Here is a 15420-nt window from a genome sequence, read left to right on the forward strand (position 1 = left end):
TCTGGGGGAGGGGGTGGGCCGGGCAGAGTTAGGGGAGCGACACTCCTGTCATGGCTCTTGCTTCTTGTCCTGCCGTGGTTCCCAGTGCTGCAGTCAGACGTGCTGCCCTCCCTCCCCCTCCATCTCCAGAGCAGCTGGACTGGGCTCAGCTGTGCCACAGACAGAGGAGGAGAGAGGAGCCTTCCTAGCCCACCTGTCCCTGAAGGCGACGCAGCCCCACGGTGCCTCACTGCACAACCCAGGGCAGTGGCTGACACCCACGGGCCTTCCCACCTGCTCGGGTACTCAACCCAGCTCTGAGTGGAAGTAGATCATCTGCACTGGCTAGAAGCTGGCCAAAAAGGGAAGCCCGGGGAGGTGGGGGTGACTATGGGGCTCACAAAGGGCCAGCTGGATGTGGAGAACATTCAAGGATCACTTGAGCTGGTGTCTGCGCAGGTGTCAGTGAACACAAGCAACTCTGGTCCATACGGCATCATCCCTCCTGTACGTGGAGCAAATTGACGGTGCAACAATGGCACCTAAATTACTTCTCAGAGTCCAGCAAAGACCAGGGCTCTGCCATCTCCACTCCCATCTCTGCTTCCAAAGACACATCCAATAATGCCAGCTACCTGACCATCACTGAGAGCCTTGCAGAGGACGAGGCTGATTATTGCTGTGCTACATGGCACAAGAGCACTTGTCAGTGGCAGCCACAGGGAAGGAAATCCAAACCCTCCTCTGCCCTCAGAGCCTGGAGGGAGCTGCGCGGGAGCACGTCACATGCAGCAACTCTGTGCGTGTGACTTCTCCCTCTGCAGGGGAATGGCCTGTTACCTGCCACCACGCTCTCTGGGTAGAGCCGAGGCAGCTCTTCCCTCCTTTTCCTGGAACCTGAAAGATTTGGGGGTGGGGGGTTCTTTGCCCTCCTCATCCTCCACTCCTTTCATGGGGAGGAGGGGAACATAACCCCCCAGGACAGAGGAGAGAGAAGGGTGACAGCTCCAGTTGCAGCCTCTGGTGACACTGCCCCTGCTCCCTGGCTGCAGCTCCCTTTCACATCCCCAGGAGCAGAGGGCCCAGGAGAGGGGCTGGCTGCAGAAATCCCCATGTCCCTTGGAGCAGGAAAGGCCAGTCGAGTTTCCACCTGCCAGGAGCAAAGGCAGCATGTGCTGGAAGTGGGGCCCTGCGAGCTCAGACTGCAAGAGTCAATCCAAGCTGCAGTGCCTGTAGGACCCGACTGGGCGCTGCTGGTCCCCATTGAGTGGGACCGAACATGAGGCTTTGTAGAGTGAGACCTTTTCTTGCAGACTGATCCTCCATTGCATGTGGCTCCTCCCCTGTGCCCACAGGGACCAATCAGACAGGAGCACATTAGCAACAAGGCCCCACTTCACTGCTCCCCTCCCCTCCACTTCCCCCCACTGCCTATATAAGAGGCAGGCATGGCAGGGCATTTTCAGTGGGTTTGTCCCTTCTCTCTCCTGCAAGTGCTGGTGATCTCCTCGCCATGCAGTGGGCTCCCCTCCTTGTCCTGCTGGGGACGTGGTGCACAGGTGAGAGCGGGGATTGGGATAATTACACAGAGAAGTGGCTGCTCTGCTGCACAGAGAAGGGGAGCCCTGGGCGGATGTGACAGTGGTCTGCATGTTGTTTTCCAGGTGCCAGATCACAGTCTGTGCTCACTCAGCCGCCCGCAGAGTCAGTGTCCTTAGGAAACACTGTGAAACTCTCCTGCACCGTGAGCAGTGGGACCAGCATCAGTGACTACAATGTGTACTGGTACCAGCAGAAACCTGGGACCCCCCCTCGGTACCTGCTGAGATACAAGTCCAATTCTGACAAGCACCAGGGCTCCGGGGTCCCCGCTCGCTTCTCTGGCTCCAAAGACACGTCCAGTAACACTGGATAACTTTACGTCCCACCTGACACCACAGAGCGCCGGGGTCCTCACAGAGGACGAGGCTGACTATTACTGTGCTGTGTGGCACAGTGATGCTTGTCACAGTGACACAGCCACAGGGGAAGTGAGACAAAAACCTCCTCTGCCCTCCCACAGCCGGGGCTCTGTGGGAGCCAGCAAGGAGCCGTACCAAAGGCAGCAATCACTTGTGCAAACGTGGTGAAATGTAACGTCTCCCTCTGTCGGGGAAAACTGGTGGCCTACCAACTGCTCTCTCCGGGAAGAGGTAGCCAGCTCTCCCCTTCCACCCGCCGCCCCTCCCCGCCCCCACTGAGTCCCTCTGCTCCCTGCTCTTCCCCCTAGCTCATCCTCTGCCCTTTCATGAACAGATGGAAAATACGACCCATCCTGGCTCCCATCTCACCTACCCCCCACCCCCATGGTGAAAAATGGGGCTTTTCTATTTCTTTTCCACATTATATTGGATGCTATAGGCAGACCCTCTGGCATCTTTGGGTTTCAACTCTGGTAACACGGCTACGCTGCCCATCACTGGAGTCCAAGCCCAGGATGAAGCTGTTCATTACTGCCAAGTGTGGGACAGCAGCACTTTCCACAGTGGTACAGTGCAACGGGGAAGGGAAATGCAACCCTCCTGCTGCCAAAGGCCACACTTACTATTTATATTTACTCTGGTCTGAGAGCCAGGCCTTCACCTACTTCACTAAACTGAGGGCCAGGTCCAGGCTCAGCAGATACTGGCAGAGCTCTCCTGAAGTCAGTGAAACTACATCATGCAGAGATCTCAATATTTCTCTTCCAAAAACTGAGCACCTCCCGTCCTACTAGGGTTTCACCAAGAAACCAGCAGTGCATTTCACTTGCTCATGCTTCTCATATGGTCTCCAGAGAAAGCAGAAATATCCTTAGCCCAGAGTTCAGAGTCCTCCCATCTTTTCCCTTCCAGTCTTAGCAGTGTCTACATTACAGGGATAGATGATTGCAAGCCCCCTACTCCATAGTGCAGCTCAGCTGTGGCATTGTCCTTAATGACCCAGTAACCTACAAGCCTTGTTTTGTCTGCTTAGCTTCTCCTCTGCTCTTTACTCAGTGTCATCAATGTATTTAATTGTGATACATTATTTCCCCTCAGCCTGAGCAACTTAAAGGCTTTGTGTGTTGGAGCTCAAAACAAGGAGTCCGATGCAATCTGCTCAATGGTCATCATCAATAACTTGTTTCCCAACACAGTGTGCAGGAAGCAGGAAGTGAACTGGCCCCCAGCCCAGCTACATTTCAAATACATGGGCTGACACCAGGGCAGATCAGAGGAGCAGATCCAGCAGAGAGCTGCAGTCCTGCAGGAGGAGCACAGAACTTAACCCCCAGTTGCAGTACTCCTGGGAGACCTGTATGAAAACAACTAGATACAGAATGGTTTCTAGGCCTAGTCTTGCTCCCACCCCCATCTGCAGGGTACGCAGGGATGCATGGGGTGTGCATGCACTCAGAGCAGTGTGGCGGGAAATTAGGGGATGCTCCTGTGCTGAGCCACCTGCCTCACTGCGTCTACCCAAAAACCAAGCTCCGAATGCCTCCCCTCGTACAGGCTTACGTACTGCTCAGGTGCTCCTCAGAAAGGCCTGATCTAAGCCTTTCAAGCCAAAGGGATTTGGGGGTAATTTCACCTCCCTTCCCCACGGAGCTTTCTCCAGCTAGGAGTTGCTCCCAGTGTTTTCCCTCCTCCTTTCAGATTCCCTTGCCGAGTACATCCCCTGCACTGTCTGTGTCTCCAGGACAAACTGCTCACATCACGTGCAATGGAGAGAAGCTTAACAAGAAGTATGAACACTGGTACCAGCAGAAACCTGGCAGCGTCCCCCGACTTCTTATATACAAGGATCAAGAGAGAGCCTCTGATGTCCCTGACTGATTCTCTGGGGCCAGCTCTGGTAGGACAGCAACGCTGACCATCACTGGAGTCCAAGCCCAGGACGAGACTCATTATTACTGTCTGAGCTTTACAGTGACACAGGGCAATGGGGAAGTGAGACACAAACTTCTTCCTGCCCCTGCAGAGGTGTCAGACCATTTCTTCTCATGCGAGTGAGGGGTGCTCTCCATGGAGAGAGTGAAATAGCTGTTCAGGCCCATCCTATAGCTGCTGCGAGGCCAGGCAGGATGCAGGACTTCTCCACAGTCACCCCTGGGAACAACCTCCCTTCATGGCCCTGAGAGCTCTCACGTGAGTGACCCTGGGAGACACGGGACCACCTCCCTATTCCTACTATAGGAGCAAACCTGATACACTCACACTCCCACTTGGCCATGTCTAAGCTTGTGGTGCTCACCCCTCTTCTGTGGACCCCTGTGCACGCAGATGCTCCTCACCTGAGAGCCAGACGTGGCTGAACACTGCTCTCCAGAGCTCTTCTGTTTCCACAGGAAGACCAACTCTCTGCCTATAATCACTTCACCCATGAGTCCACTCCCTGCCTCTCAGTGGACCCGGCCTCCACATGGACCAGAAGTGAGACCTCCAGTGCTGGCGAAGTCTCCTGGAGGTCAGGCTCACAAAAGCCAGGAGACATGCTTCCTTTTTCCCTGCCCTCCATGCCCATGGCCTTTGGGCCTCGCAGGCATCTGTGCAGGAGCCAGCACAGCAGCCTCACAACCGCGGGGACAGGACTGTGAGTGCCCCAGCCGCCTGCAGAGGGTTCGGGATTGAAAGTATGGTCAGGGGTAGAAAGGTAAGAAAGGTTTATTGACTTAACAAAAATACAACTACACATAGTAACAAGACAAACAATGACAGACTAAAACAACTTTCGTCGGCAACTTATTGGCAGTCCTCTCTGATGCTTGCTGTACAGCATGTTTCTCTTTCTACAAAGTTCAACGAAGTCAGGCGTCCCTGATCAGCGCTGTCCAAGGGGTACTGGGAAGGACCCTGGAATTCAGTTCTTGGGTTCCTCGAGGTCTACGGGCTCACTGATCTAGGCAACAGCTAACTAATCCTTTTTACAGAGCTGTATCTTCCTTCTGAATGGTTTCTAGATATTGTACCTAATTTATGGCTTCTGAGTGGTACTGATAATGTACAACCACTTGGATTCTTTTTACTTGAACTGTTCTTAGACTGACCAATAGCAGTACAAGCCTTGCATTCCTTTGATAAGATAATTTTAACTATGCTACAGGGCCACACTGCAGGCTGTACAGGGCTGTGTCAGGCTGCAGTGTAGGGGAAAGGGAAGGTGGGCACTGTTCAGTGTCTCGGACAGACCAGCCAGATTGGTGCTGATGTTAGCTCCTACAGGCAGAGCCCTTTCCTGTGTTGTGCAGCTGGGGCTGTCCTGACCCCTGCACAGAGCAGAGAGGGCATTGTGCCATGTGTGGGCTGCAGGGATTCAGCTATAACATCCCTGCAACCCCCACACCTGGCTTGTTCCATACCTGAAGCACCAACTGGTGACAAACCCCAGGGGGAAAGCTCAGGATTAGCACAAGGCACGTAGACAGGGCCAGCACTCTCGGCATGATGGTGTGAGCATTCACCCCACAGAGGGGCTCCTGGTCATAACACAGCCCCCCCAGGACAGCCCTGTCCCACACCTGTCCTGGAGGCAGCTGCATGTCAGCTGGCAGATCCCAGGCCCAAGTCCAGTCCTGCCGTCTGTGCTGTCTTGGTGAGGGGCTGGGACTGGCTGAGTTAGAGGAGCAACACTCCTGACATGGCTCCTGTTCCTTGTCTGCCATGGTTCCCAGTGCTGCAGTCAGACACGCTGCCCTCCCTCCCCCTCCATCTCCAGAGCAGGCATATAGGACCAAGCTGTGTGACAGGGATAGGATGAGTGAGGAGCCCCACCTCCCCAAAACCTGGCAGCATGTGAGAAGGGAGAGGCAGCCAGCCTGGCACCCGATCCCCAAGTTTCCTCCTCAAGGTGACCTGGCCCAGCCCTGCTGCTTGTGCCAATGGCACCAGGCCTCAGCAATGCTGTGCATGGCCCTGTTGTGCCATGAAAGCCCCAGAGGTCATAGTGGTTAGCAGTTCCCTGCTCCCCCGCCCACCCCGGCTTCCCTCCAGGGAAGAGCAGTAAAACCAGACCAGGACACATCTAGCTGCTGGGACACTTACTACCTGCCTTTCATGACCTCTCCATTTGGTAATAGGCAATTTATTGATACACGATGATAACAGAAAAAAGCAATAAGAACAGTCAAGCAATTCTATAGATCCACTAAATCCTAGGACTGTCATCAGAGGAAAAGTACATCTGGCCAGGACGCAGTCTTCATTCTGAGGTTCTCTGTTAGGTGTCAGGTGTCACCATGTCAGCAGCCTGGAGGTGGGATGCTGAGGCAACTCGCTAAGAGTAGAAGAGACAGGCCCAGGACAAAGCCAAGGACAAGGGTGTCAGTTCCAGTTGTAGCCTCCAGTGACATGCCCCTGCTCCCTGTCTGCAGCTGCTTTCACATCCCCAGGAACAGAGGACCCAGGAGAGGGACTGGCTACAGAAATCCCCATGTCCCTTGCAGCAGGAAAGGCCGGTTGAGTTTCCACCTGCCAAGAGCAAAGGCAGCATGTGCTGGAAGTGAGGCCCTGCGAGATCAGACTGCCACAGTCAATCCAAGCTGCAGTAACTGTAGGACCTGAATGGGCACTGCTGGTCCCTGTCAAGTGTCACCGAACAGGGGTCCTTGTACAGCGAGACCTTTTCTTGCAGACTGATCCCTACTTGCAGGTGGCTCCTCCCCTGTGTCCAGTCAGAGGCTAGGGGCCAGAGGCTGCCAGGACAGCACCTTGCATTGAAGCCCCAAGTGAAAACCATACGACCAGCCTCTGCCCATGGGAACAAACTCCATGCCCTGAGTGTCTCAGTCCTTTAAGGCACTAATTCTGTGGGATGAGCTTGACTTTGAGATGAGTATGTGGGTGGTGGGGGTTGTCCCTGCCATCCTCATCCTCCATGCCATCCATAGGGACAATGGAGCATAACTTCCCTGCCTCCCTTCTCACCTTCAGAGAAGACCTGTGTCCCCCCCACCCACCTCCCTCCTTCTGGATGGGCCCTCTGCATGGCCTGGCTGAGGAGTGGGCAGCGCCCAGGACAGAGTGACCGAGGGCATCCTCTACTTATGCAGTGGGTCTTTATGAAGTGAGATCCTTTCTTGTGGACCGATCCCTGCTCGCTCGTGGCTCTTCCCTTGTACCCACAGAGGCCAATCAGACAGGAGCATATTAGCAACAAGGCCCCACTTCACTGCTCCCTTCCCTCCATTCCCCCCCACTGCCTATATAAGACACAGGCATGGGAGGCCATTTTCAGTTGGTTTGTTCCTTCTCTCCTGCAAGGGCCAGTGATCTCCTCACCATGCTGTGGGCTCCTCTCCTTGTCCTGCTCGGGATGTGGTGCGCAGGTGAGAGTGGGGAGAGGGATAATTACACAGAGAAGTGGCTGCTGAAGCTGGTGTCCCAAGCACAGGACCAGCAGGAGGGGAGCACTGGGCAGATATGACAGATATCTGTATGTTGTTTTCCAGGTGCCAGCTCACAGCCTGCGCTCACTCAGCCACCCGCAGAGTCAGTGTCCCCAGGAAACACTGTGAAACTCTCCTGCACCATGAGCAGTGGGACCAGCATCAGTGGCTACAGTGTGTACTGGCACCAGCAGAAACCTGGGACCCCCACTCGGTACCTGCTGAGATACTACATTGATTCCAGCAAGCACCGGGGCTCCGGGGTCCCCGCTCGCTTCTCTGGCTCCAAAGACACGTCCAGTAACCCCGGCTACCTGACCATCGCCAGTGTCCTCCAATCACCCTGTCTGAGTGGGATGTAGAGAGCTCTTCCCTTGTTTTCCCCCATGGAGCCCCTCTGCTCTCTGCCCTTCTCCCTCCTCATTCTCTGACCTTTCGTGGAGAGAAGGGACCAACAACTTCCTGGCTCTTATCTCACCTTGTGAGAACCCGTATCCCCCCATCCCAGCCCTTGCCTCCCTCCTGTTAGACACAGACCCTGCACAGACTGGCAGGAGTTGCAGCCTCCAGGGACAGAGGGAGGAAGGATGGCAGCAGCTCCAGCCGCAGCCTCAGTGACATCCCTCCTCAAGTGTCCAGAGTCAGGACATTGTAGAGCTGCGGAGTTGCCCCTCTCCTAGCTGACCCCTTACCACCTTCTCAGTGTCACGCACCATTACACAGCCTCAGCCCTGTCCTCTCAGCATGTGAACAAACTTTTAGTCTTGGAGGAAATGCCTGCGGGGGGTTTAAGAAGGACTCAAAGACCATTTGGTTCAGGAAGTCAAGTTGATCTGGATCCCACCATGGCCTGAGCCCCTCTCCTCCCCTTTCTGGTCACCACGCTGGCATGGTGAGGAAGGGCCTTTTCTAAGTAACTTCCTTGACAGAGGTTTGCCTTTCTCCAGCCTGCTCTGCCTGCAATGTGTATTCTCTCTCTGTACATTTACTCACATTTGATTATTTCCAATGTTTTCCCCTCCTGTCCCAGGGTCCCTTCCCCAGAACATGGTGACTCAGCCACCATCAATGCCTATGTCTCTGGGACAAAGCTAAGCTGACCTCCGAGAACAGCACAGATATCAAAAGAGTGCAGAGTCAGTGTACCAGTAGGAGCCTTACAGGGCCCTCATGCTCATTATACCTGATGCTATATGCAGACCCTCCAGCATCCCTGACCTATTCTTGGGTTTCAACTCCAGTAACACAGCTATGCTGCCCATTGCTGGAGTTGAAGCCTAGGATGAGGCATTTCATAACTGCCAGATGTGGGTGTCACAGGCCAGCTGGACACTGTGAGGGTATCAGCCACTGGGCTGTTTGGTTCGGGATTGAGGAGGCAGAGTTCGAGAGTGAAGCAATGGCAAATTTATTATAGCTTACACACACACAACAGTTAACAGAAAGATAAATGCGATAGGCAGATAATGCAGTATTAAAAAGTTAATAGTAAATAACAACAGATAATAACAACTGATAGATAGTCAGTGTCTCCAGGACAAATTGCTCAACTCACGTGCAGAGGAAAAATTTGTGACAAATACTATGTGTACTGGTACCAGCAGAAACCTGGCAGCGCCCCCAAGTTTGCGACGTACAAGGATAAAGAGAGATGCTCCAATGTCCTTAATCAGTTCTCTGGGTCCAGCCCTGGAGACATGGCTATGTTAACCATCACAGGAGTCCAAGCCCAGGGCAAGGCTGATTATCACTGCCAGGTAGGGGATAGTGACAACAGCACTCATCACAGTGACACAGGGCAATGGGGAAGTGAGACACAATTTTATTTATTTTTAAGGAAAAATATTCAAGTTCCAAGTCAAATCAGTCAAATAAATTCCAAATCTATGAGTCATTCAAGAACCAAATGTGGGCCTACTACTGGCAAACATCCTTCACCCCCACCTGGGCCTTCATATGCTTCCAAATCCTTTGGCAGGTATCCTACGTGCAGGCCCAAACCCATGAGTGCGGGGTTCGGATGCCACCAAGTTTTGCTCACCCTCAGCCGTACGGCCAAAGGAGCAAGATAGGGAGGAGTCTCCCATTTCCATAAAGTCACCATGTAGCTGATATCCTCCCACTAGCAGCTGGCCAGCAGGACACTAACTATGAGGCTTTTGTAGGGAGTCCTGTCCGCAAGCAGATAAGGGTGAAATCCTCCACTACACAATGCCATTTTAAGTGTATTACCTCTGTCAGTGTATTTCCCCTGCCATCATCATGATCATGGTATTTCACAAATTTATTGTCCTCGGGGCAAACCTTTGATATTAGTGATCCCCGAGGCTGTGTGAGGGGCAGCTTCCAGGCAGGGCACTACACACGCATTGTGGACCCCACCCCTCCACTCCCTCCCCCTGCACCCTCCAACCCTGGGGCAGAGTCAGGATCAGTACTGCCAGGACCGCCTGGGATAAAAAAGGCAATCACTCTTTGTGCAAATGTATGAAGCACCAGGTTACATAGGGAGCTTTTCTCATCCCTTCCTCTGTAAAGCTCTGTTATCAGCTCAGCTGTGGGAGAAAAGGTTTCCCATGTCACTTCCCAGGCATCCTTCTCGGCAAACTGGTACCGTGGCCTGTATCCTCCCCACAGAAACAATCTCACCTGCATACCCAGAGCACTGTACAGGGCAGGATGCTTTAGAGCCCTGGGATCTCCCTTCGTTCCTCTTACTAGAAGAAACTGGACTCACAGACCCCACTTGCCTCAGTGTCACCACTCTGAGGGTGAAGTTACACTTAAAAAACATTAATGGAACTTAAAACACGAGCATCTGCATGTTAAAGCTCATCCAGTCCCACTAAGTGCCCCTGGAGAAGCTCAAAGTTAAAACACTTCAGGCGACAGTTAACTCTGGTCTGTATTCCCTGGCTCATGATAGGGTAATTTCTGCTCCAAGGAGAAAAAACAAGCAATTTGCACTTCTCCAGCATCCCAGGATGCACTGCTCCCAGCCCCTGTCTGTCTCCCAAAGAGCAAGGAGAGAGCCCAGGAGGAGTACTGGCTCCTACCTATGCCCCTGATCACAGCCCGTAAGTGTTAAGCGAAGGCATCCAGGCAGCAACCAATATTAATCCTTAACATGAGACTGCTCACAGCAAGTCCTACCTTTCACCAGCTTTCCACTGATTTAATGTGGTCTGAATGTTACATGCAACTTCTCCCTAACCTGTCACCGCACCACAGGAAGCCACCAAATGAGGACATCCCACCCCCAGGGTACCAGCCATGGCCCGACACTCATCTCTCAGCCAGCCTTCCACACAGGACAAGCACCATCCTCCTCTCAGCTTCACCTTTAGATCTCCCTCCTTTCCCTCAGCACTTCCAGCTTCCCCAGTGGCACGGCCCTCTGCTCTGGAGGACACCTGGGCTCTGCCGCTGGAAGGCAGCAGCCACAGCTCGCTCTTCCCCTAAGGCTCTCCTCCATGGCCTGCAGGATGGGGCAGCATCTGCCTCCTAACCCAGCAAAGCTCCCCTGCCCTCACCCCTGAGAACAAGCATGTCTGGGCCCAGGCAAACAAGGGCCAAGGCCTGGGCAAGGTGAGAAAGAGCAGGAGATGCTCGATCTCTTGCAACAGGAAATTGTAAAGAGGTTGTGTTATATTTTTGTTCTTGTGCAGAATAAAAGAGCAAGAGCAGCTCCCAGACATACAGAGTGGTTTCCGCACTTAGAGGAAGGGGCATGCGGGGGGTTGGTGCTGGTACTACAAGGAGAGTTTGTATGTAGAGATAGTTTACCAATCTCAGGCTGTGTTAATCCTCATTAAGGCAAGTGTAAGAGCACATGTTGCCTCCAGCAGTGCTGGAAATAGTTGCTGGAGACCCCAGCTAATGCAAAGGAGAACAGCACGCTGCAATGCCAGCCATGCTGGCAGCAGCTGCACCCTGCTGACTGTAGCGGCTGTTTGGGACAGTCAGAAGGGGCCAGGTCTGAACATACCCCAGCCCCTGTCTGTATGGGGCTGCATTTCCACATGCCTGAGCAGATTGGAGAATCAGGTTCAAATTCTCATTGTAACACCAACTCATTCCCGCGGGGGCAGCCCTTCCACAATACAGACCACAGCTGAGGGTCTGGGCTATCATAGCACAAGCTGCTGGGTAGAGCAGTCTGCAGGCTGGGAGCTTTGCTTCCCCAACAGATGTCCCGTTTTCATCCCAAGCGCAGGAGCCCCAAATGGAAACCATACAATATGCCTCTGCCCTGGGGAACCAGCTCTGTGCACTGAAAGTCTGAGCCCCTGGAGGCATTTTCTCTGTGAGATAGGTTTGACTTTTCCCTTGCACATTCTTTTATATGTGCAAAGGAGTGTCTGTGATGGGGGCTGAGGTGAGAGCAAAAGCCAGTGACAAGGGACAGATTTGCATAAAGGGGCCAATCTCAGCTCTGCGGGGTTAAGAGAGAGTCAGAGGATCCCAGCCAAGACCTGTTTGCCTAAGGAGGCCCAACTGGTCTAGATTCCATCCATGGCCTAGGACCCGCTTCTCCTGGAGCTCACCTACTGCTCAGGTGCTCCCTGGGAATGATTGATCTTGGCCCTTCAAACCAAGAAGACTAGGGGTTTATTCTCACATCATTCCCCACTGTTTCCCCAGGGAGGTTTCTTCAGCAGGGAGTTTACCCCAATATTTTCCCTTCTTCTTACTGGTTCCCTTTCCACGTACATACTGACACAGCTGCCTGCAGTGTCTGTTTCTCTGGAAAAATTGTCATTTCTGCAGCTAAATTAATACTACCACCCCTGAGTTAAGGTTTTTAGCTAGAGCTACTAAAAGGTCTGCAGAGCTATGACATAAAAGAGAGACATTACTAGGAATGGCTAAGAGAAAGCAAAATTGCAGCAGAAAGGGCAGTTTAAATAGTGGAACTTGAAAGGATTAATTGGAAGCAGGGAGATGACAAGCAGCCATAAAGTCAGTTGACCATTCCAGGATGCCATTTTACCTTGGCATGCCTTGAGCCCCTCTGGGCACAGAGAAGGATGGGCCACGTGTCAGCTGCAGGGAGTCAGGTGCGATGTCACCCACAACCCCCCGTGCCCAGATCACTTCATACCTGCAGCTTTCCTGCCTGCACGTGCCACTTACCCATTACCCAGGAGCCTGTCACCTCACAGCACTGCACAGGCCTGAGTTGATTAGTGCTCCAGTTACTCCTGGGAGGCAGGAAAGGAAAGGCACTCCTCCAACTGCTTGCAGGAGAAGCCAGGAGGGGATCGGACCATAAATGGCAGCGCTCACAGCCCCCAGTCCTGTGCCTGGAGCACTGGTGCCCTCTCTCTTGCCCTCTCTTTCATGCCTTCCCCTGGTGCATACTGGGCGCTGCTGATAGAAGGTTTCTCTCCTCACCACGTTGCTCTGCATGTTCTGAGCATGGAGAGCAAAGACAGACCTCGCGTTCACAGCCACCGCTACACACTTTCCTAGTCCACCTGTCCCTGAAGGCTACACAGCCCCGCAGTGCCTCACTGCATACAACTCAGCGCAGTGACTGACACCCGAGGGCCTTCCCACTGGCTCAGGGACTCAGAGCAGCACTGAGCGGAAGCAGGTCATCAGCACTGGCTGGAAGCTGGCCGCAAAGGGAAGCCTGGAGAGGTGGGGGCGACTGTGGGGCTCACAGAGGAGCCAGATGGATGTGGAGAACATTCAAGGATCACTTGAGCTGGTGTCTGTGCAGGTGTCAGTGAACACCCGGCAGCTCAGGTACATGAGGCATCATCCCTCCTGTTCACAGAGTGGATTTACAGTGCATCCATGGCACAGGAGACGGTGACTGGAAGGTAACCATCTGCAGTGAAACAGGAGTATTCAGCTGCCTCACTTCCTCATCAAAGAGACCTCTGCCGGTACAACCTCCACCTGCAGTGACTGCAGGACCTGACTGGGTGATGCTGGTTCCTGGCAAACTGGCACTGAACAAAGGGCCCTTATAAAGTGAGACACCTCCTACATGACAGGCAGGAGCAGGAGGCCATTTTCAATGGGTCTGTTCCTCTTTATCTCCCAGGGGCCAGTGGCCAAGCACAGGGCCAGCAGGAGGAGAGCACTGGGTGGATGTGACAGGTATCTGCCACGTTGTTTTCCACATGACAGCTCACAGGCTCTTCTCACTCAGCCACCCCTATCGGTAGTGTCCCCAGGAAACATTGTGAATCTCTCCTGCATTGTCAGCAGTGGGAACAGCATCAATGGCTCCTCTGTCCGCTGGGACCAGCAGAAACCTGAGAATCCCCCTCGGCACTTCCTGAATTACTTCTCAGGGCCCTGCAAAGAGCAGGGCTCTGGGATCTCTGCTCTCTTCTCTGCTTCCAAACACACGTCCAATAATGCCAGCAACCTGACCATCACTTAGGGCCTTGCAGAGGACGAGGCTGATTATTACTGTGCTACATGGCACAAGAGCACTTGTCAGTGGCAGCCACAGGCCCTCAGAGCCTGGAGGGAGCTGCTCCGGCTGCAGCGATGGGCCTGTGTGGGAGCACGTCACATGCAGCAGCTCTGTGCATGGTTTCTCCCTCTGCAGGGGAATGGCCTGTTACCGGTCACCACCCTCTCTGGGTAGAGCCGAGGCAGCTCTTCCCTCCTTTTCCTCCACCGTCCCTCTATGCCCTCTCTGTCAGGTTTGCGGTGCAGGGGGAATTGTCTCTGCCATTCTCATCCTCCACGCCTTTCATGGGGGAGAAGGGAACATAACTCCCTTGGCTCCCTTCACACCTTCAGAGAAGACCTATGTCCCCCCCACCCGCCTCCTTCCTTCTGGATGGGCCCTCTGCATGGCCTGGCTGAGGAGTGGGCAGCGCCCAGGACAGAGTGAAGAAGGGTGTCTTTATCCAATGGGTCTTTATACAGTGAGACCTTTTCTTGCAGACTGATCCCCGCTTGCATGTGGCTCCTCCCCTGTGTCCACAGGGGCCAATCAGGCAGGCGCACACTAGCAACAAGGCCCTGCTTCATTGCTCCCCTCCCCTCCACTTCCCCCCAGGGAATATATGAGGCAGGCATGGGAGGGCATTTTCCATGGGTCGATAATCACACCCACTCCACAACCACACTGCCCCCACAAACACCCCTTTAACCTCCTCGCACACAACATACAAGAGTAGGACTGTATTTTGAGCTATTATGCCATTGCTTGTAGATACACTACTCAAACACACAAAAATCAGGACAAAAATCTATTATTAATAAATTTAAAATAAGTTATAGTAGATGTTTGATTTCTTTCTTTTTTACTATATGATTTGTGTTTCTTAGGGGCAGGACTTTCAGTCCCAGGATGGCAGCCAGGAGGCGGGGCAACTGTCAGAGGGCGGAGCTACCCAACTCTTCAAGCAGCCTTCCAGCTGAAAGAATTGCCCACAGCTGGACTCAATGAGTGCAAACCCCATACTCCCTAGTACAGCTCAGCTGTAAGATTGTCCTTAATGATTCAATAATCTACAAACCTTGTTCTCTCTGCTTAGCTTCTACTCTGCCCTTTACTTGGTGTCAGTCAATAGTTATACATTATTTCCTCTCAGTCTGAAGCACCTTGAACACACTGTGGGTTGGAGCTCAAGCTGAGGAGTCCAACACAATCTGCTCATCATCAGGGACTTGCTTCCCCCACACAGTGTGCAGTGAGGCAGGAATCAAACTGGCCCCCAGCCCAGTTTGGTCAGAAATACATGGTCTGACACTAGGGTCACACCCAGAGGCAGATCAGTGGAGCAGATCCTGCAGAGAGCTGTGGTCATGCAGGGCGGGCACAGAATTTCATTCCCAGTTGCAACCCCCCGGGGAGACCTGCATGAAAACACCTAGATACAGAACAGTTTCTAGGCCTGCTCTTGCTCCCGCTGCCACCTGCAGGGTGTGCAGGGGTGCATGGGGTGTGCATGCACTCAGAGCAGTAGGTGCCACAGTGGTTTCTCTTCCCTGACTGCTTTGTGCCAAGTACCCACATGGGCACCATACTGCCCTAGAGCCCAGGCTGCCAATGTTCAGCAGCCATTGCACATGCA

General features: G+C 53.5%; 3 gene segments (V, D, J or C); all 3 read left to right on the plus strand.

Annotated features, from left to right (window-relative positions):
• The window catches only part of LOC102373719, a 58450-nt gene that overhangs the window by 14208 nt on the left and 28822 nt on the right, over positions 1 to 15420 (plus strand).
• Positions 1451 to 3818, plus strand: LOC102385664. The segment is given in 4 exon segments: positions 1451 to 1538; positions 1644 to 1890; positions 2421 to 2506; positions 3682 to 3818. Coding segments are annotated over 4 exon segments (516 nt in total).
• Positions 7261 to 7736, plus strand: LOC112549932. The segment is given in 2 exon segments: positions 7261 to 7306; positions 7430 to 7736. Coding segments are annotated over 2 exon segments (345 nt in total).

This window comes from Alligator sinensis, unplaced genomic scaffold (genome assembly GCF_000455745.1).
Source record: "Alligator sinensis unplaced genomic scaffold, ASM45574v1 scaffold570_1, whole genome shotgun sequence".
NCBI lineage: Eukaryota > Metazoa > Chordata > Crocodylia > Alligatoridae > Alligator > Alligator sinensis.